Genomic DNA, 20,750 nt, shown 5'->3' on the forward strand with positions numbered 1-20,750 from the left:
GTGTGTGACCACGCCCCCTCCCTCGGCGCCTGGCCCCGCCCCCTGGCCCGAGCCCCGCCCACCCCTGAAGATGGCGGCGGCGCTGCGGGCGCTGCGGGCGCGGCTCCTGCGGGCGGCCCCGGGCGCGGGCCCCCGGGCGCGGCCTCGGCACCGCCGTGAGTGGGGCGGGGGGGGGGGGGCGAGGCCACGGCGCCTCGGGATCGGCACCGGCACCCCGGGGGGGGGCCCCTTGCCCCCCAGACCCCGTCCCGGTGTCCCCCCCGTCCCTGTACGTTGTCCCCGTGTCCCCCGTGTCTCCGTGTCCCCGCGTCCCCACGCTCCGACATCCCATCCCCATGTCCCCACGGCCCCGTATCCGTCCCCACAGCCCACCCCCCGGCCCTATATCCGTCCCATCCCACCCCACGGCCCTATATCTGTCCCCATATCCGTCCCCACGGCCCCCACAGCCCCATATCCGTCCCACATCCCACCCCACGGCCCCATATCTATCCCCACGGCCCCATATCCATCCCCACATCCCACCCCACGGCCCCATATCTATCCCCACGGCCCCATATCCGTCCCCACAGCCCACCCCGTGTCCCTATATCCGTCCCCACAACCCACCCTGTGTCCCTATATCTGTCCCATCCCACCCCACGGCCCCATATCCGTCCCTATTTCTGTCCCCACGGCCCCATATCCGTCCCCACATCCCACCCTGTGTCCCCATATCTGTCCCACGGCCCCATATCCATCCCCAAATCCCACCCCATGGCCCTATATCCGTCCCCACAGCCCTATATCCGTCCCCACAACCCACCCTGTGTCTCTATATCTGTCCCATCCCACCCCACGGCCCCATATCCGTCCCCATTTCTGTCCCCACGGCCCCATATCCGTCCCCATGGCCCCATATCCGTCCCCACATCCCACCCTGTGTCCCCATATCTGCCCCCCGGCCCCATATCCATCCCCAAATCCCACCCCACGGCCCCATATCCGTCCCCCACGGCCCCATATCTGTCCCCGTGGCCCCATATCCATCCCCACATCCCACCCTTTGTCCCCATATCCGTCCCATCCCACCCCATGGCCCTATATCCGCCCCCACGGCCCTATATCTGTCCCTGTGGCCCCGTACCCTCCCCCATGGCTCTATACCCAGCCCCACACACCACCCCACGTCCCTATATCCGTCCCATCCACCCCGCGGCCCCATATCCGTCCCCATTTCTGTCCCCACGGCCCCATATCCGTCCCTATATCCCACCCTGTGTCCCCATATCTGCCCCCCGGCCCCATATCCATCCCCAAATCCCACCCCACGGCCCATATCCGTCCCCACGGCCCTATATCTGTCCCCGTGGCCCCGTACCCTCCCCCATGGCTCTATACCCGGCCCCACACACCACCCCACGTCCCTATATCCGTCCCCATCCCACCCCGCGGCCCCCTATCCCCGCGGCCCCCACGCCCTCCCCGGCCATTGGCCACGCAGGGGGGTGGGACGGGGCGGGAGGCAGCGGGGCCCTTGGGGGGGGGGGGGGGGCTCGGGACGCGGGCTGGGGACCCACGGGTGACACGGGGGTGACACGGGGGTGACACGGGGGTGACACGGGGGTGACACGGGGGTGACGGGCGTCCCGGCGCCCCGCAGCGCGGCCCCCGGGCGCAGCAGGAGTTCCCGGCGCCGGAGGAGAAGCCGCAGTTCCCCGGGGCCTCGGCCGAGTTCGCCGAGCGCCTCGAGTTCATCCAGCCCAACGTCATCTCGGGCATCCCCGTCTACCGCGTCATGGACCGCGCAGGGCCACATCGTCAACCCCGGCGAGGACCCCCAGGTGAGCCCCCCCCCCCCCCGGCCCCAAAAGGCTCCCGGCTGCACGGGGGGGGCACCCCAAAAGCGCGATGGGCGGCGTGGGGCGCCCCGAAGGTGTGGGGAACGCCGAATGTGTGGGGCACCCTAAATATGTGGGGCACCCTAAACAGGTGGGGCAACCCTAAACACGTGGGGCACCCCAAACATGTGGGGCACCCTAAATACGTGGGGCACCCTAAACAGGTGGGGTACCCGATATGTGGGGCACCCCAAACATGTGGGGCACCCTAAATACGTGGGGCACCCTAAACACGTGGGGGTACCCAATATGTGGGGCACCCCAAACACGTGGGGCACCCTAAACACGTGGGGCACCCAATATGTGGGGCACCCCAAACATGTGGGGCACTCTAAATACGTGGGGTACCCAATATGTGGGGCACCCTAAACATGTGGGGCACCCTAAATACATGGGGCACCCTAAACATGTGGGGTACCCAATATGTGGGGCACCCCAAACATGTGGGGCACCCCAAACACATGGGGCACCCTAAACATGGGCACCCCCAAACATGTGGGGCACCCTAAACATGTGGGGCACCCTAAACACATGGGGCACCCTAAACACGTGGGGTACCCAATATGTGGGGCACCCCAAACATGTGGAGCACCCTAAATACGTGGGGCACCCCAAACACACCAGCTCCAGGCACACCGCTTTGCAAACATGTGGAGTTCACGTGTATGACCCCAGACATGCGAAGTCTGGGCACACGGCACCCCAAACACACGATGTTTGGGGGTGTGACACCCCAAAAAACGCCACGTCCATGCACACGGCACCCCAAACATGCCATGTTTTTGTATAGGACACCCCAAACATGCAACGTTTGTGTGTATGACCCCCAAAAATGCAATGTTCAGACACACAGCACCCCAAACGTGCGATGTTTGTGTATAGGACACCCCAAACGTGTGAAGTTCAGGCACACAGCACCCCAAACATCCAATGTTTGTGGTTGTGACACCCCAAAAATGCCATGCCCAGGCATGCAGCACCCCAAACATCCAATGTTTGTGTATAGGACACCCCAAAAACGCCATGTCCATGCACACAGCACCCCAAAAATGCCATGCCCAGGCACACAGCACCCCAAACATGCAATGTTTGTGTGTGCGACACCCCAAACATGCAATGTCTGTGTGTGTGACCCCAAACATGCAAAGTCTGGGCACACGGCACCCCAAACCTGAAATGTTTGTGTACAGGACACCCCAAAAATGCCATGTCCATGCATGCAGCACCCCAAACATGCAATGCCCAGGCACACAGCACCCCACACGTGCAGGATGTAACCCCAAACATGCGTGTCCACACACAGCACCCCAAACATGCAGGATGTGACCCCAAACATGCGTGTCCACGCACACAGCACCCCAAACACGCATGTCCAGGCACCCAGCACCCCACACATGCAGTATGTGACCCCCCAAACACGCGTGTCCGTGCACACAGCACCCCAAACATGCCACATCATGCTTGTGACACCCCAAACATGACCCCCCCCCCCCCACCTTGCCCCCCCCCAGCTGCCAAGGAGCTGGTGCTGAAGCTCTACAAGACCATGACGCTCCTCAACACCATGGACCGCATCCTCTACGAGTCCCAGCGGCAGGTAGGGGCGAAAAGGGGGTGCTGGGGTGGGGGGAGACCCCAAGATGGACCCCCCCCACACCACATTCCCCCCCCAGGGCCGCATCTCCTTCTACATGACCAACTACGGCGAGGAGGGGGACGCACGTGGGCAGCGCGGCCGCGCTCGACGACACCGACCTGGTTTTCGGGCAGTACCGGGAGGCTGGTGAGCCCCAAACCATGGTGGGGGGGTCCTTTGTGGGGCTGCCCCCCCCCCTTAAACCATACCGTGTCCCCCCCCCGAGGCGTGCTGATGTACCGGGGCTACCCCCTGGACCTCTTCATGGCGCAGTGCTACGGCAACACCAGCGACCCCGGCAAAGGGCGCCAGATGCCCGTGCACTACGGCTGCCGCGACCGCCACTTCGTCACCATCTCGTCCCCGTTGGCCACCCAAATCCCACAAGGTGACCCCCCCCAAATCCCCCCTCACCCCCTCCTACACCCCCTCAGGGACCCCCATAACCCCCCCTTCTCCCCCCCCTGCAGCCGTGGGGGCCGCCTACGCCATCAAGCGTGCGGATGCCAACCGGGCGGTCATCTGCTATTCGGGGAGGGGGCGGCCAGCGAAGGGGACGCCCACGCCGGCTTCAACTTCGCCGCCACCCTCGAGTGCCCCATCGTCTTCTTCTGCCGCAACAACGGCTACGCCATCTCCACCCCAACCTCCGAGCAGTACCGCGGGGACGGCATCGGTAAGACGGGGGCGCCGGAGGGGGGCGCCGGGGGTCAAGGCGGGGGGGGATTTGAGGGTGCTGTGCCCACCCGTCCCCGTCCCCCGCAGCGGCTCGGGGTCCCGGCTACGGGCTGATGTCGATCCGGGTGGACGGCAACGACGTCTTCGCCGTCTACAACGCCACCAAGGAAGCGCGGCGCCGCGCCGTGGCGGAGAACCAGCCCTTCCTCATCGAGGCCATGACCTACCGGTGAGCCTGGGCGCAACGACCCCAAGCAGCGCTCTGGGCCGGGAGATGAGTGGTTGGAAAGCTGCCTGGAGGAGAAGGACCTGGGAGTGCTGGTTGATAGGCGGCTGGATATGAGCCAGCGGCGTGCTCAGGTGGCCAAGAAGGCCAACAGCATCCTGGCTTGCATAAGCAGCAGCGTGGCCAGCAGGGCTAGGGAGGTGATTGTCCCCCCTGTACTCGGCTCCGGTGAGGCCGCCCCTCGAGCGCTGCGTTCAGTTTTGGGCCCCTCGCTACAAGAAGGACGTGGAGGTGCTCGAGAGAGCCCAGAGAAGGGCGACGAAGCTGGTGAGGGGTCTGGGGAACGAGGCTTAGGAGGAGCGGCTGAGGGAGCTGGGGGTGTTCAGCCTGGAGAAGAGGAGGCTCAGGGGAGACCTCATCGCTCTCTACAGGTACCTTAAAGGAGGCTGTAGCGAGGCGGGGGTCGGTCTGTTCTCCCCCGTGCCCGGTGACAGGACGAGGGGGAACGGGCGAAAGTTGCGCCAGGGGAGGTTTAGGTTGGATGTTAGGAAGTACTTCTTTACCGAAAGGGTTGTTGGGCACTGGGATGGGCTGCCCAGGGAGGGGGTTGAGTCGCCATCCCTGGAGGGCTTTAAAAGACGTTCAGATGTAGCCCTGAGTGATAGGGTTTAGCGTAGGGCTTGTTAGTGTTAGGGCTGAGGTTGGACTGGGTCATCTTGGAGGTCTCTTCCCACCTAGACGGTTCTGTGATTCTGTGAAAAAAAAAAAAACAGGAAAACACCCCCAAAACGACCTCTTTTTTTTTTTTTTTTTTTTTTAATATTCTCTCTCCCCGCGCAGCATCGGGCACCACAGCACCAGCGACGACAGCTCGGCGTACCGCTCGGTGGACGAGGTGAACTACTGGGACAAGCAGGACCACCCCATCTCCCGCCTGCGGCACTACATGCTGAGCCGCGGCTGGTGGGACGACGAGCAGGAGAAAGGCTGGCGGAAAAGCTCCCGGAAAAAGGTGGGCGAGCCGGGACGCTGCAGGGGGGGGGGGACAACATCGGGACCCCCCCGCCCCGCGCTGATTTTAAGATTTTAACCCCCCCCCACGCAGGTGATGGAGGCGTTCGAGCAGGCGGAGCGCAAGCCCAAGCCCAGCCCGCAGCAGCACCTCTTCTCCGACGTGTACCGCGAGATGCCCCCCCACCTGCGCAAGCAGCGCGCGGCCCTGGAGCGGCACCTGCAGCACTACGGGGAGCACTACCCCCTCGAGCACTTCGAGAAGTGACCCCCCCACACACCCCCCCGGGTACCCCCAGACCCCGCGAGGGTGTGCCGGGGTGGGGGGGGGGGGCTCGAGGGGAATAAATGGGGCCGCGCGCCCGGCCCGGCCGCTCGGTGTGTGCGGGAGGAAAAGTTTGGGGGGCTATAACGTCCCTGGGGGGGCTATAACCTCCCGGGGGGGGGCTTGACCCCCTTTTTGGGGGACTTAACCCCCTTTGTGGGGGGATTTAATCCCCGTTGGAGGTGGCTTAACCTCCTCTGGGGGGACTTAACCTCCCTGGGGGGCAATAAGCCCCTTGGGAGGGGCAATAACCCCCTTTTTGGGGAATTTAACCCCCTTTGTGGGGGGATTTAACCTCCCTGGGGGGCAATAACCCCTTGAGAGGGGCGATAACCCCCTTTTTGGGGGGATTTAACCCCCTTTACGGGGGCATTTAACCTCCCTGGGGGGCAATAAGCCCCTTGGGAGGGGCAATAACCCCCTTTTGGGGGGATTTAACCCCCTCTGTGGATGGATTAACCCCCCTTTGGGGAGGTACCGAACCTCCCTGGGGGGCAATAATCTCCTCTGGGGGGGGGGATTTAACCCCCTTGGTGGGGGCAATAACCTCCTGGGGAGGCAATAATCCCCTTGGGGGGAGATTTAACCCCCCTTTGGGGGGGGAATAACCTCCCGGAGGGAGCAAATAAACCCTTTGGGGGGCACTTAACCCCCTTTGGGGGGGATTTAACCCCCTTTGGGGGGGGGATCAGCCCCCCGGGAGGGGAATTAACCCTCCTGGAAGGGACCTTCACCCTCCTGGAGAGGAACGTACCCCTGGCAGGGGAGAATTAACTCCTCTTGGAGGGCAATTAAACACCTTGGGGGGGGGAAATCAACCCGGGGGGGGGGGGGATAATTTACCCCCAACCCCCCCAACACACCCGGAGGGACCCCCGAGCAGCGCAGCCCACAGCACAAACCCCAAACCCTCGGCCAGCGCAGCGCCCGCCGTGCTTTTAATACCCCCGAGGGGCCGCAGGCAGCCCGCCCCTGCATCACGGGGGGGGGCTCTGCCTGCTCGGGGGGGGGCTCCCCTGCTCGGGGGGGGGCCCCCCATCCATCCCCAGCACCTGGCAGCGGGGCAGCATCTCCTCCAGCAGGATGCGGACCAGCCCCGGGCTGGGCACCTCCACCCCCCGTCACGTCCAGCCGCCGCAGATTCCTGGGGGGGGGGGGAAGGAAAAGACACAAAGGGTGGGTGCCACGCTTCGGGGGGGGGGCAGATCTTTCTGGGGGGGCACTCGGGCCACTCACTGGAGGTGATGCAGCGTGGCCAGGCCCCTCTCGGTGACGCGGGGGCAGCGTGCCACCGCCAGCTCCCGCAGGCAGCCCTGGAAGACGTGCAGCCGCCCCAGCGCCCAGTCGTCGACGTGGGGGGCACCCGCTGAGGTCCAGGTGCTGCAGCTCCGTCAACTGCACTGCGGGGGGGGAAAAAAAAACATCAAGGGGGGGGTCCCCAAGGTGCCGGGGGGGGGTTAAGGGGGGGGTCGGGGGCTCACCGAGGTTGTCCAAGCCGTCGTAGGTGAGCTGGGAGCCGCTGAGGTCCACGGCCACCACGGGGACGTCGCGGAGCTGCAGCAGCTCGGGGCGCCAGCAAGGCCGCGGATCCAGGGGTCCCGGTCCTTAAATCTTTGGGGGGGGGGGGGCACCGTCAGGGTGCGAGGGGGGGGGGGGGGCCAGTGACAAAAAGGGGGGGGTGGAAACGAGGCAGGGCTCACCTGACCCCCCCGCCGCACGACAGGGCGAAGGCGGCGGCAGCCAGGTTGTCCCCGTAGCGCTCCTTGGTGAGGCCGTAGTACCTGCGGGGGGGGGGGCGCCGGGGGGGGGTTTGGGGGGGGCTGAGGGGCAGCACCGGGGGGGGCACCCCCACACAGCCCCTCTGGTCACAGCTCGTGGGGGGGGCAGTAATTAGACCCCTTTGTTTGTGCCCCCCCAATTATGGGGAGTGATTTGGGGACGCCCAACTCGTCCCCTCTGCACCCTGTAAAATGGGGGGGGCACAACTCAGCCTTTTTATTGCCCTCCCCCAGATTACAGGGGCAGATTCCAACCCCCACACCCATAAAATGGGGGGGATGGGGCAAAAATCAACCCTTTTAAACCCTTTTATCCTCCCCCCCCCCCAATAACAGGGAGAGATTCCACCCCTCTACCCTCACCCCATAAAATGGGGGGACGCAACTCACCCCTTTTACCTCCCCCTCCCCAAATTACCGGGCCAGGTTCCACCCCTCAACCCTCACCCCATAAAACAGGGGGGTCACAACTCAACCCCATAAAACAGGGGGGGGGGGTCACAACTCAACCCTTCCCCCCAAGCACAGAGGGACTCCCTTTACCCCCCCATACCGAGCTGGGAGCCCCGTTTCAACCCCTCCCTCCCCCCCCCACATTAGTGCCCCCCAATTCCCCCCCCCCACCCCCCCTTGCCCCCCCCGGCCCCACTCACGCGTTTTTCCTCCGCAGCCGCAGGCGCCGCAGCCGCTGGGCCCAGGCGGCCGCCACCTCCCCCTCCCAGCACCACTGCCCCAGGCGCTGCAGCACCCCTGAACTGGCGGCACCGCGGCGGCACGGCGAGGGGGGGGCAGCGGCACCCGGCCCCCCGGCACCCCAAAACCTGCGGGGGAGAGCGGCAGCGTCAGCAGCCCCGGCCCCATAAAACGGCCCCACCGCTGACCCCCCCCCCCACTAACCCCAAACCCCCCCCCATTTTACCCCCATTTCCTTCCACCCCCGCCCCCCCCCAGTCCCCAACCCCCCCCATTCTTCCCCTATTTCTCCCCTGCCCCCTCATCCCCTCCCTGTCCCCCCCCATTCCCCCCCCAATTTCCCCCCAGCCCTATCCCCCACCGCCCCTTTGTCCCCCCCATCCCCCCCAGTCCCCAACCCCCTCCATTCTCCCCCCATTTCTCCCCTGTCCCCCCGTCCCCTCCCTGTCCCCCACCCCCCATTCCCCCCCCCAATTTCCCCCCAGCCCTGCCCCCCCCATCCCCTCCCTGTCCCCAGCCCTGTCCCCAACCCCCCCTCTGTCCCCCCCGTCCCCCCCCAGTCCCCAAACCCCCCCCATTCTCTCCCCCCATACCCCCACCCCCATCCCTGTCCCCCCCATCCCCCCCAGTCCCCAACCCCCCCCATTCTCCTCCCATTTATCCCCCATCCCCTCCCTGTCCCCCCCCAGTCCCCAACCCCCCCATTCTCCTCCCATTCCCCCCACCCCTGCCCCCCCATCCCCAACCCCCCTCTGCCCCCCCCCATTTCCCCTCACACTGCCCCCCCCGTCCCTCCACTGCCCCCAAACCCCTCCAAACCCCCCCATTCTCCCTCCCCATTCCCCCCCCGTCCCCATCCCCTGTCCCCCAACCCCCCCCCCAAACCCCCCCCCAGCCCCTCACAGCCCCCCCAGCCCCCCCCCCCAGGCCAGGCCCTCTTTTAGGCCCCTGCAGCCCCCCCCCCTCCCCTTTATCCGCGCTCCCCCCCCCGTAGCAAGAACAGGCAGGCACCGGCCGCGGGGTGGGGGCGCGCTTTGCTTTAATTAACCGCAAATTAATTAATTAATTAAGCACAAATTAAGCCCCCGCCCCGGGCACGACCTACCGCCCGCAGCGCCGCCATCTTGCGCGCGCCGCCGTCCCCCCGCGCACTGCGCATGCGCACCCCGGGCCCCGCCCACACACCAAAATGGCCACGCCCACACCCCCTTGGCCACGCCCACTACGCGCGGATAGGCTCGTCCCGAGCCACGCCCCCCCCCCTTTCTGGGTGAAGCCACGCCCCCTTGGCCCTGAAGCCACGCCCCCGCCCCGCTCGGCCACGCCCCCTGGCGGGATCTCCCCCGGGGGAGGGGGAGGGAGTTGGGGGGGGTGGGGGGGGATTGGGGGGGGGTCGGGGGGCGGGGGGGGGGGGGGATGGGAGGGGGGGAGGGTGCTATGGGGGAGGGGCGGGACACCCAGGGCTCCCTTGGGGGGGTGCAGGGGGGACCCCCCCCTGCCATGTGGGGGTCCTGGAGGGGGGGGTGGAGGAATTTGGGGGGGTCTTGGGGGGTCTGGGGGGTTCCTGGGGGCTGGGGGGGGGTCTGGGGGGGTCCTGGGGGATGTGGGGGGGTCTGGGAGGGGTCGGGGGGGGGCCTGGGGGATGTGGGGGGGTCTAGTGGGGACTGCGGGGGTTGGGGGGGTCCGGGGGGGGGTCCTTAGGGATGTGGGGGGGTCTCGGGGGGTCTTGAGGGGGGGGTCCAGGCCCCCCTTTTTGAGGACCTGGGGGCCGTGAGGGTGTGGGGGAGCGCACAGTGAGGGGGTGGGCACACGGGGGGGGGGGGGGGGAACACACGCAACATGGGGGGTGTCTAGGGGGGAGGGGGGGGGCAGGACCCCTGGGTCCCGTCCCCCCCCTGCCCCCCCCCCAGCCCACTGCGGGGGTCCGGGGGGGCCAGCCACGCCGCCAGGTGGGCCGCGATGCGCTGCAGTGGGAACACGGGGGGGGGGGGGCGTCAGTGCTAGCCCCCCCCACCTTGTGTCCTGTCCCCCCCCGTCCCCGCTCACCTGGCGGGCGGCCGTCAGCGCTGGGGGGTCCCCGGGCCGGGGGGGGGCCATGTCGGCGCAGTGCGAGGCCCCCGCGATCAGCACCCCCCGGCGGCCCCCCCCGGCGCTCAGCACGTGCCAGGGGTCCAGGGCGCCTGCAGGAGGGGGGGGGGACGGTGAGGGGGGGGCACCCGGACAGGGCCACCGGGCACTGTGCAAGGCCAGCGTGCCGCCGTGCACCACGTGGTGCTGCTGTGCACCGTGCGTGTGCAAGGCCACCGTGCACACTGCTACCGTGCCCCGTGCTAAGCTGCCGTGCACCGTGCAAGGCCACCGTGCACCGTGCAAGGCCACCGTGCACACTGCTACTGTGCCCCGTGCAAAGCTGCCGTGCACTGTGCAAGGCCACCGTGCACCGTGCAAGGCCACCGTGCACCTTGCAAGGCCACCGTGCACCGTGCAAGGCCACCGTGCACACTGCTACCGTGCCCCGTGCAAAGCTGCCGTGCACCGTGCAAGGCCACCGTGCATCACACAAGGCCACCGTGCACCGTGCAAGGCCACCGTGCACACTGCTACCGTGCACCGTGCAAGGCCTCTGTGCACCTTGCTGCCGTGCACCGTGCATGGTCACCATGTGCTACCGTGCGCCATGCACCATGCGAGGTGCAAGGCCACCGTGCCACCATGCAAGGTGCGAGGCCTTGCTGCACCTTGCGATGCTGTCCTACACCGCGCTGCACCGTGCAACGCCGTGCTGTGCCACGACGCACCGTGCTGCACTGAGTTGCGCAGTGCAATGCCGTGCTGCATCACGCTGCACCATGCAATGTTGCGCTGCACTGTGCAATGCTGTGCTGCGCCGTGCAATGCCACGCAGTGTTGTGCTGCACCACGCGATGCCATGCTGCACCGTGCGGTGCCCTGCAACGCTGTGCTGCACCGTGCAATGCCATGCAACGCCATGCTGAACCGTGCAGTGCCGTGCTGCACCATGCAATGCCATGCGATTTTGTTCTGCACCGTGCCATGCCGTGCTGCACCATGCCATGCCGTGCTGCCCTGTGCCATGCTGTGCTGGACCGTGCCATGCTGTGCTGCACTGTGCAATACCATGCAATTTTGTTCTGCACCATGCAATGTTACGCTGCACCATGCCATGCCGTGCTGCACTGTGCCATGCCATGCAATTTTGTTCTGCACTGTGCAATGCCATGCAGTTTTGTTCTGCACCGTGCCATGCCATGCAATTTTGTACTGCACCATGCCACGCCGTGCTGCACCGTGCCATGCCATGCTGGACCGTGCAAAGCCATGCAATTTTGTTCTGCACCGTGCCATGCCATGCAATTTTGTACTGCACCATGCCATGCCGTGCTGCACCGTGCCATGCCATGCTGGACCGTGCCATGCCATGCTGGACCGTGCAATGCCATGCAATTTTGTTCTGCACCGTGCCATGCTTTGCTGCACCATGCCATGCCGTGCTGCACCGTGCAATGCCATGCAATTTTGTTCTGCACCATGCCATGCCGTGCTGGACCGTGCAATGCCGTGCTGCACCGTGCCGCGCCACATCGCGCCGTGCTGTGCCGTGCCGCACCGTTGACGAAGAGGAGCCGCCGGGCCCGGATGCGTGCGGCCCCGTAGAAGCCGTTGGTGGCGGCGGCGGCCTCCCGCACCCGCGCCGGGGCGATGCCGAAGGCGGCGGCGCAGAGGCTGAGCTGCGCCCGCAGCGTCTGGAAGCGGGAGAAGGGGCAGGCGGCGTCCTCGCAGCTGGGGTCTGGGGGGGCTGGGGGGTCAGTGGGGGGGGGGGGGGGTGCAGGAGCCCCCAGCCCCCCTCCCCAGCCTCCCTCCCCGTGCTCACAGAAGCCAAACTCGGTGCAGGTCTGGAAGAGCCAGGGCCGGCTGCCGCCCGCGCTCCCCGGGCCCCGCAGCTCCCGCAGCAGCGCCCGGCGGGAACTGGGGGTGCACGGCTGCCCCCCCCGGCGCAGGAAGGCCTGGGGGGGGGGGGGAGGGCACCCCGATGGCACCGCGCTGCGCTGGGCAGCAGGGTGCAATGGGGTGTAGGGGAGTGTAAGGGGGTGCAGGGGGTGCAGGGGGGGTACAATGGGGTGTAAGGGGGTGCAGCAGGGTGCAGGGGGGGTGTAGGGGGGTGTAAGGGGGTGCAAGAGGTGCAGGGGGGGTGTAAGGGGGTGCAGAGGAGTGTAAGGGGGTGCAGTGGGGTACAATGGGGTGCACGGGGTGTAATGGGGTGCAATAGGATGGGGCTCGATTGGGTGCAAGGGGATGCAATGGGGTGCAGCGGGGTGTAAGGGGGGGCACAGCGGGGTGTAAGGGGGCTTAAGGGGGTGCAGTGGGATGCAAGGGGGCACAGCGGGGTGGAGGAGGACGCGAGGGCTGCAGCTGAGCGCAATAGGAAGGCGCAGTGGGGTATAGGGGGGGTACCGAGGGGTTCAGGACCCCCCCCCCAGCACCCCCCACCTTGACGACGGCCACCAGCCTGCGGTAGGGCGAGCCGCGGCGCCCGTCGGTCATGGCGCGGCACAGGGCGGCCACCGAGTCGGCGGGCAGGAGCCCGTTGTACTGCACCGTCCCCGCCACCACGTCGGCCACGTTCTCGGCCAGCAGCGCCCGGTCGCCGCGCTCGCGGGGCGGGTGGCAGCAGGCCATGTCCCTCGTCACCTCCGCCAGCCGCCGGCCGCGCAGCCGCGCGTCCAGCGCCGCGAAGGCGCCGCTCACCGCCGCCAGGCACTGCGGCACCGGGGTGGGTGCTCTGCCTGGGGACGGCCCCGTCCCCAAGCCCTGTCCCCAGCCCCTGTCCCCTAACCCTGTCCCCAAGCCCTGCCCCCAAGCCTTGTCCCCTAACCCTGTCCCAAAACCCTGTCCCCAAGCCTTGTCCCCAGCCCTTGACCCCTAATCCTGTCCCCAGCCCGTCCCCTAACCCCATCTCCAGCCCCTGTCCCCAAGCCCTGTCCCCAAGCCTTGTCCCCTAACCCTGTCCCAAAACCCTGTCCCCAACCCTTGTCCCCTAACCCTGTCCCAAAACCCTGTCCCCAAGCCTTGTCCCCAGCCCTTGTCCCCTAACCCCATCTCCAGCCCCTATACACAGCCCCTGTCCCCTAACCCTGTCCCAAAACCCTGTCCCCAAGCCTTGTCCCCAGCCCTTGTCCCCTAATCCTGCCCCCAGCCCCTGTCCCCTAACCCCATCTCCAGCCCCTGTCCCCAAGCCCTGTCCCCAAGCCTTGTCCCCTAATCCTGTCCCAAAACCCTGTCCCCAACCCTTGTCCCCTAATCCTGTCCCAAAACCCTGTCCCCAACCCTTGTCCCCAGCCCCTGTCCCCTAACCCCATCTCCAGCCCCTGTCCCCAAGCCCTGTCCCCAGCCCCTGTCCCCTAACCCTGTCCCCAAGCCCTGCCCCCAAGCCTTGTCCCCTAATCCTGTCCCAAAACCCTGCCCCAAGCCTTGTCCCCAGCCCTTGTCCCCTAATCCTGCCCCCAGTCCCTGTCCCCTAACCCTGTCCCCAGCCCTTGACCCCTAACCCCAACTCCAGCCCCTGTCCCCAAAGCCGTGTCCCCAGCCCTTGTCCCCTAACCCTGTCACCAGTCCCTGCCCCCAAGCCTTGTCCCCTAACCCTGTCCCCATTCCCTGTCCCCAGCCCCTGTCCCCAAGCCCTCCAGGACCCACCTCTGGGGACCCCCCCACAGCAGGGCTGGAGAGGGCGACAGAGACCACCTGTAGGTGGGCAACAAGGGGTTAATAGGGACGGGGTGGGAGTTTTGGGGTCAGGACTGGAGGTTTTGGGGTCAGAACCCATTTTAGGGTTGAAGTTTGGGGCTTGGAGCCAGGTTTTGGGGTCAGGTTTTAGGTTTGAGGTTAGGATTTGGGGTCAGAGTTGAGGGTTTGGGGTCAGAGTTGGGGGTTTGGGGAAGGGGGTGGTGCCATAGTTTGCTTTTTTGGGGTGAGGACCGGGTTTGGGGGGGGTGTTTCAGGTTGGAGCTGGGGTTGGGGTCAGGAGGTGCAATTTTGGGTCAGGATTTGGGGGTTGGGGGTCAGGTTTAGCGGGTTGGGGTCAAGATTGGGGTCTTTGGGGTCAGATTTAGGGGCTTGGGGTCAGGATTGGGGTCTTTGGGGTCAGATTTTGGGGCTCAAGGGCAGGATTTGGGGTGATTGGGGTCAGATTTGGAGGTTTGGGGGCAGCATTGGAGTCTTTGGGGTCAGATTTTGGGGTTTGAGGGCAGGATTTGAGGTCTTTGGGGTCAGATTTAGGGGCTTGGGGTCAGGATTGGGGTCTTTGGGGTCAGATTTTGGGGCTCAAGGGCAGGATTTGGGGTGATTGGGGTCAGATTTGGAGGTTTGGGGGCAGCATTGGAGTCTTTGGGGTCAGATTTTGGGGTTTGAGGGCAGGATTTGAGGTCTTTGGGGTCAGATTTTGGGGTTTGGGGTCAGGATTGGAGTCTTTGGGGTCAGATTTTGGGGTTTGAGGGCAGGATTTGAGGTCTTTGGGGTCAGATTTGGAGGTTTGGGGGCACGATTTGGGGTCTTTGGGGTCAGGATTTTGGGGCTTGGTGTCGTTGGGGTCAGATCTTGGGGTTTGGGGTCAGGATTTGGGGGTCTCACACGGTTGTATCCGGCGAAGTCAACCTGAGCCCGGACGGGCGCGGACGACGCCACGGCCGCCGACACCAAGTGGGGAAACTGAGGCCGGGGAAAGCGTTGGGGGGGGGGGGACCCGGGGTGCCCCGACCCCCCCGGCAGGGTGGGGGGCACCCACCTTGAGGCGCGCCCAGGCGGCGAGGGCGCCGGCGTAGGACCCCCCGAAAGCCACCCAGGTGTGGTTGGGGCTCAGCCCCCAGGCACGGGTGAGGTGGAGGCGGAAGGCGGCCAGGTCGGCCAGGCTGCGGGGGGGGGACGGAGGGGACAGAGGGGGGACAATGAGGGGATAGAGGGGGGACACCCAGGGGACAGTGATGGGGCACCCAGGGGACACAAAGGGGACAGAGAGGGGACAGTGAGGGGATGGAGAGGGGACAATGAGGGGACAGAGAGGGGACATCCAGGGGACACCAAGGGGACACCCAGGGGACACCCAGGGGACACCCAAGGGACACCCAGGGGACACCCAGGGGACACCCAAGGGACACCCAGGGGACACCCAGGGGACACCAAAGGGACACCCAGGGGACACCAAGGGGACACCCAAGGGACACCCAGAGGACACCCAGGGGACACCAAAGGGACACCCAGGGGACACCAAAGGGACACCCAGGGGACACCAGGGGACACCCAGGGGACACCCAAGGGACATGAAGGGGACACCCAAGGGACACGAAGGGGACACGAAGGGGACACCAGGGGACACCCAGGGGACACCAAAGGGACACCCAGGGGACACCCAGGGGACACCCAGGGGACACAAAGGGGACACCAAAGGGACACCCAGGGGACACCCAAGGGACACCCAGGGGACACCCAGGGGACACCAAAGGGACACCCAGGGGACACCAAGGGGACACCCAAGGGACACCCAGAGGACACCCAGGGGACACCAAAGGGACACCCAGGGGACACCAAAGGGACACCCAGGGGACACCAGGGGACACCCAGGGGACACCCAAGGGACATGAAGGGGACACCCAAGGGACACGAAGGGGACACGAAGGGGACACCAGGGGACACCCAGGGGACACCAAAGGGACACCCAGGGGACACCCAGGGGACACCCAGGGGACACCCAGGGGACACCAAAGGGACACCCAGGGGACACCCAGGGGACACCCAGGGGACACCCAGGGGACACCCAAGGGACACGAAGGGGACACCCAAGGGACACCCAAGGGACACCCAGGGGACACCCAAGGGACACCAGGGGACACCCAGGGGACACCGCGGCAGGGGCCAGCACCCCGCTCACGCCTGCTGGCTGGAGAGGAAGCGCAGCTCGGCCCCCCCCGGCCCCCGGCTGTCCCCGTAGAAGCGGTGCTCCAGTGCCACCAGCAGGGCCCCGTGCTGCCGGGCCAGCTCCACCGCGTGGCCTGGCACCAGCGGGACGGGGACGGGGACGGGGACATATCCTCATCCCCATCCCCACCCCAATCCCACCCCTAATCCCTTCCCATCCCATCCCCATACCCCTCAAATCCCAATTCTACCCCATCCCCATCCCATCCCATTCCAATCCCATCCCAATCCCATCCCAATCCCAATCCCCAGGCCTAACCCATCCCATCCCATCCCCATCCCATCCCAGTCCCACCCCAAATCCCTTCCATCCCCACCCCAATCCCAAATCCCATCCCATCCCCATCTTATCCCATCCCCCATTCCATCCTATCCCTATCCCAATCCCAATCCCATCCCCATCCCATCCCTATCCCAATCCCAATCCCATCCCCATCCCCATCCCCATCCCACCCCATCCCCATCCTATCCCATCCCCCATTCCATCCTATCCCTATCCCAATCCCAATCCCACCCCACTCCCATCCCCAATCCCAATCCCATCCCCATCCTATCCCTATCCCAATCCCAATCCCATCCCAATCCCACCCCATCCCCATCCCCATCCCCATCCCATCCCAAATCCCATCCCATCCCATCCCCACCCCAATCCCAAATCCCATCCCATCCCCATCCTATCCCATCCCCCATTCCATCCTATCCCTATCCCCATCCCAATCCCATCCCCATCCTCTCCCTATCCCAATCCCAATCCCAATCCCAATCCCATCCCCATCCTATCCCTATCCCAATCCCATCCCAATCCCACCCCATCCCCATCCCCAATCCCAATCCCGTCCCCACCCCGTACCCCCCCGCAGCACCAGGGGGCTCAGGGCGCTCTCCCCCCCGACCACGAGGAACACGGGGCCAGCCGGGCGATCCCAAAACTCCTCATTGATCCAAAACCGCTGCGGGACATGGGGGGGGGGGGGGGTCCGGGGGGGGGGCACACGTGTGTGCATCCCGTGTACCAGGCGCGTGCCCCCCCCCCCCCAAGACCCGTGCCCCTACCTGGGTGAGGACGCGGCCCTCCAGGGGGTCGAAGTGGTCGAGGGGCTGCTGCAGGGACCCCCCCACCACGGGGGTCCCCCCCCCGCCCCTCCCCGGCCCCCGCAGCGCCCGCAGCGCCCGCGCCCGCAGCAGCTCCCGGTTGTGTCCTGGGGGAGAGGGGGCAGCGAGGGTCACCCCCCTGGGGTCCCCACGACCCTTACTGGGGTCTCAACAACCTCAGTGGGGTCCCCAAGACCCTCACTGGGGTCCTCTTAACCCTCCTTGGGGTCCCAACACCCTCACTGAGGTCCCCAAGACCCTCACTGGGGTCCCCCCAACCCTCCTTGGGGTCCCAACACCCTCCTTGGGGTCCCCAAGACCCTCCTCGGGGTCCCCTTGCCCTCCCTGGGGGTCTCCCCACCCTCGTTAGGGTCCTAGCCCCCTCCTTGGGGTCCTGTGGCCCTAACTGGGGTCCCCAGAGCCCAAACTGGGTCCCCGTGGCCTAGACTGGGGTCCCCCGACCCCCGTTGGGGTCCCACGGTGCAAATAGGGTCCCCCAAACCCCGGACCCCCGACTCACCTGCCTGCGTCTGGGCCACCAGCAGCAGCAGCAGCAGCGGCCGGGGCATGGTGAGCCGGGGGGGGCCACGCACTGGGAGGCACTGGGAGGCACTGGGAGGCACCGGGCTCTGTTCCCCGCTTTTATGGGCTCCACGGAGGGGGGGGACACGGGGACGGTTTCGGTTTCCCTTGAGCCGGGGGGGGGCAGGATGGGGGCTGGGGTGCGGGGATGGGGAGCAATGGGTGGTGCACGCCTTTGCACGTGTGCAAGGGGCTGTGCGACCTTGCGTGTGTGTGCAAGGGGCTGTGCAAGCCTGTGCATGTGTGCAAGGGGCTGTGCAACCTTGCGTGTGTGTGCAAGGGGCTGTGCAAGCCTGTGCACGTGTGCAAGGGGCTGTGCAACCTTGCGTGTGTGTGCAAGGGGCTGTGCAAGCCTGTGCATGCGTGCAAGGGGCTGTGCAACCTTGCGTGTGTGTGCAAGGGGCTGTGCGACCTTGCATGTGTGTGCAAGGGGCTGTGCAAGCCTGTGCATGCGTGCAAGGGGCTGTGCAACCTTGCACGTGTGTGCAAGGGGCTGTGCAAGCCTGTGCATGTGTGCAAGGGGCTGTGCAACCTTGCACGTGTGTGCAAGGGGCTGTGCAAGCCTGTGCATGCGTGCAAGGGGCTGTGCGACCTTGCGTGTGTGTGCAAGGGGCTGCGCGACCTTGCGTGTGTGTGCAAGGGGCTGTGCAAGCCTGTGCATGTGTGCAAGGGGCTGTGCAAGCCTGTGCATGTGTGCAAGGGGCTGTGTGACCTTGCGTGTGTGTGCAAGGGGCTGTGCAAGCCTGTGCATGTGTGCAAGGGGCTGTGCAAGCCTGTGCACGTGTGCAAGGGGCTGTGCGACCTTGCGTGTGTGTGCAAGGGGCTGTGCAAGCCTGTGCATGCGTGCAAGGGGCTGTGCAAGCCTGTGCATGTGTGCAAGGGGCTGTGCGACCTTGCATGTGTGTGCAAGGGGCTGTGCAAGCTTGTGCATGTGTGCAAGGGGCTGTGCGACCTTGCGTGTGTGTGCAAGGGGCTGTGCAACCTTGCACATGTGTGCAAGGGGCTGTGCAAGCCTGTGCATGCGTGCAAGGTGCTGTGCACCCCTGTGCATGTGTGCAAGGGGCCATGCACCCCTGGATGTGCATGCAAGGGGCCCTGCACCCCTGTGCACGTGTGCAATGCACCGTGCAACCTCGCACGCGCGTGCAATGAGCAGTACGCCCCCGGATGTGCGTGCAAGGGGCTGTGCACCCCTGTGCAACTTGTGCAACGGGCCCTGCACGGGCGTGCAACCCCCCGCACCCGTGCACACCTGGCCGTGCATCCACCCAGCCGCGTCCCCACGCCGCGTGGCGTCGGTGCCGGCCGGGACGTGCCCGTCCCCGTGTCCCCGTCCCCGTGTCCCCGTCCCCGTGTCCCCGTCCCCATGTCCCCGGGGGGGGCCATGCACCCCCCCCCCAGCCCCCCCCCCCTTATCCCCCTCATTAGGGCCGTTAAACCGGGCTTAACCCTCTTCCCCAGCCCCCCCGCGCGGCTCAGCCCGGATTAGGCTCCATCTGCCCGGCTGGCGCCCGGAGAGGCCCTGGGTTAACCCTGGGGGGGGGGCCGTGCCCCCCCTTCACACCCCCCTGGGACCCCCAGCCTGTCCCCCCCCCCACTGCGTTAGGGGTGCCTGAAGCACTGAGTACCCCCCCCCCGCGCCGTGCACAGCCCCCTGAGTGCGGGGAGCCCCCAACAAAGTCAGAGCCCCCCCCCCAAACGCACGGACCCCAAAGTGCAAAGCCCCCCCACCCCAAAAAAAAATGGGACCCCAAAGTGCAAAGCCCCCCCAGGGTGCAAAGACCCGCAAAGTGCAAAGAGCCCCCCCAAAGTGCAAGGACCCCCCCCAATTGCAAAGCCCCCCAGGGCACAAGGAGCCCCCCAGGGCGCAAGGAGCCCCCCCAGGGCGCAAGGAGCCCCCCCGCCAACCCAAGGGCGCACCCACAGCCCCCCCGGCCCCCCCCCGGCCTCCCGCAGCCCCGGCTCAGCGCCCGGCGGATTTGCGGTGCCATTTCGGGGCGGTTTTAGGGGTTAAAGGGCAACGCGGTTTTTTTCCGTGCCCCCCCCCCTTTTTTTTTCCATAGCAGCGCTGCGGGGGCCCACGTGGCCGTTAATTACCGCTCCCTAATTAGTGCCGGGGACCCCAGCTGGCACCCCCAGCCCCAAATCCCCCTAACTCGCCCCCAGCTGGAGCCCCCCCTTAGCACCATTGCAGCCCCCCCCTCGTTAGCCACCGCCGTTAATGAGCGAGAGGCGGGGGGGGGGGGCACCCCCTCCTTTTTTTTTTTTTTTCCACTTTTTCCGCTTTTTTTTTTAATTACGATTTCGGTTCTGTAAAGCCTTTCCTTTCCTCCTCAGCTCTGCGCAGCCCCCCCGGCGGCTGGGGGGGGGTCGGGTGCAGCTACGGGGGGAAATGGGGAGAAATGAGGGTGGGGGGTGGCCGCCCGGAGTGGGGGGGGGGGGGGGCGCAGCGGGGAACGGGGGCACCCCCGGTGCCGGCTGAAATGGGGGGCGCGGGGGGCTCAGCGCCGCGAGGATGCGCCGGGCAGCTGGGGCACGCTGCGAGGGGGCTCCGAGTTGTAAGGGGGCTCCCTGGTGTAAGGGGGCTCCTTGGTGCAAGGGGGCTCCCTGGTGTAAGGGGGCTCCGAGTTGTAAGGGGGCTCCTTGGTGTAAGGGGGCTCCGAGTTGTAAGGGGGCTCCGAGTTGTAAGGGGGCTCCTTGGTGTAAGGGGGCTCCTTGGTGTAAGGGGGCTCCTTGGTGCAAGGACACCCTGTGCTACAAGGATGCTCAGTGTTGCAGGGATGCTCCTTGTTGCGAGGATGCTCTCCCTGTTGCAAGGTTGTTCCATGCTGCAGGGGTGCTCCAAGTTGCAAGGATGCTCCAC

General features: G+C 66.2%; 2 protein-coding genes across 2 annotated transcripts; one reads left to right on the forward strand and one right to left on the reverse strand.

The window, feature by feature from the left end:
• Positions 1 to 70: 70 nt before the first annotated feature.
• BCKDHA (branched chain keto acid dehydrogenase E1 subunit alpha) lies at positions 71 to 5,808 on the forward strand. The gene is given in 13 exon segments (XM_066984623.1): positions 71 to 124; positions 126 to 155; positions 1,661 to 1,786; positions 1,788 to 1,827; positions 3,392 to 3,477; positions 3,554 to 3,592; positions 3,594 to 3,663; positions 3,743 to 3,904; positions 3,987 to 4,043; positions 4,046 to 4,192; positions 4,282 to 4,423; positions 5,261 to 5,432; positions 5,526 to 5,808. Coding segments are annotated over 13 exon segments (1,299 nt in total). The 3' UTR covers positions 5,700 to 5,808.
• Positions 5,809 to 6,670: 862 nt separating this feature from the next.
• On the reverse strand, positions 6,671 to 17,874 carry DMAC2 (distal membrane arm assembly component 2). Its single transcript, XM_066984609.1, is given in 20 exon segments — positions 6,671 to 6,874; positions 6,876 to 6,900; positions 6,993 to 7,114; positions 7,116 to 7,156; positions 7,238 to 7,340; positions 7,343 to 7,367; positions 7,457 to 7,537; positions 8,188 to 8,355; positions 9,333 to 9,565; positions 10,274 to 10,407; positions 11,856 to 12,035; positions 12,120 to 12,252; positions 12,737 to 13,135; positions 13,940 to 13,987; positions 14,873 to 14,950; positions 15,027 to 15,150; positions 16,167 to 16,287; positions 17,064 to 17,163; positions 17,267 to 17,412; positions 17,826 to 17,874. Coding segments are annotated over 20 exon segments (2,451 nt in total). The 3' UTR covers positions 6,671 to 6,733.
• Between the last annotated feature and the right edge of the window lie 2,876 nt (positions 17,875 to 20,750).

This window comes from Anser cygnoides, chromosome 29 (genome assembly GCF_040182565.1).
Source record: "Anser cygnoides isolate HZ-2024a breed goose chromosome 29, Taihu_goose_T2T_genome, whole genome shotgun sequence".
Taxonomy (NCBI): domain Eukaryota; kingdom Metazoa; phylum Chordata; class Aves; order Anseriformes; family Anatidae; genus Anser; species Anser cygnoides.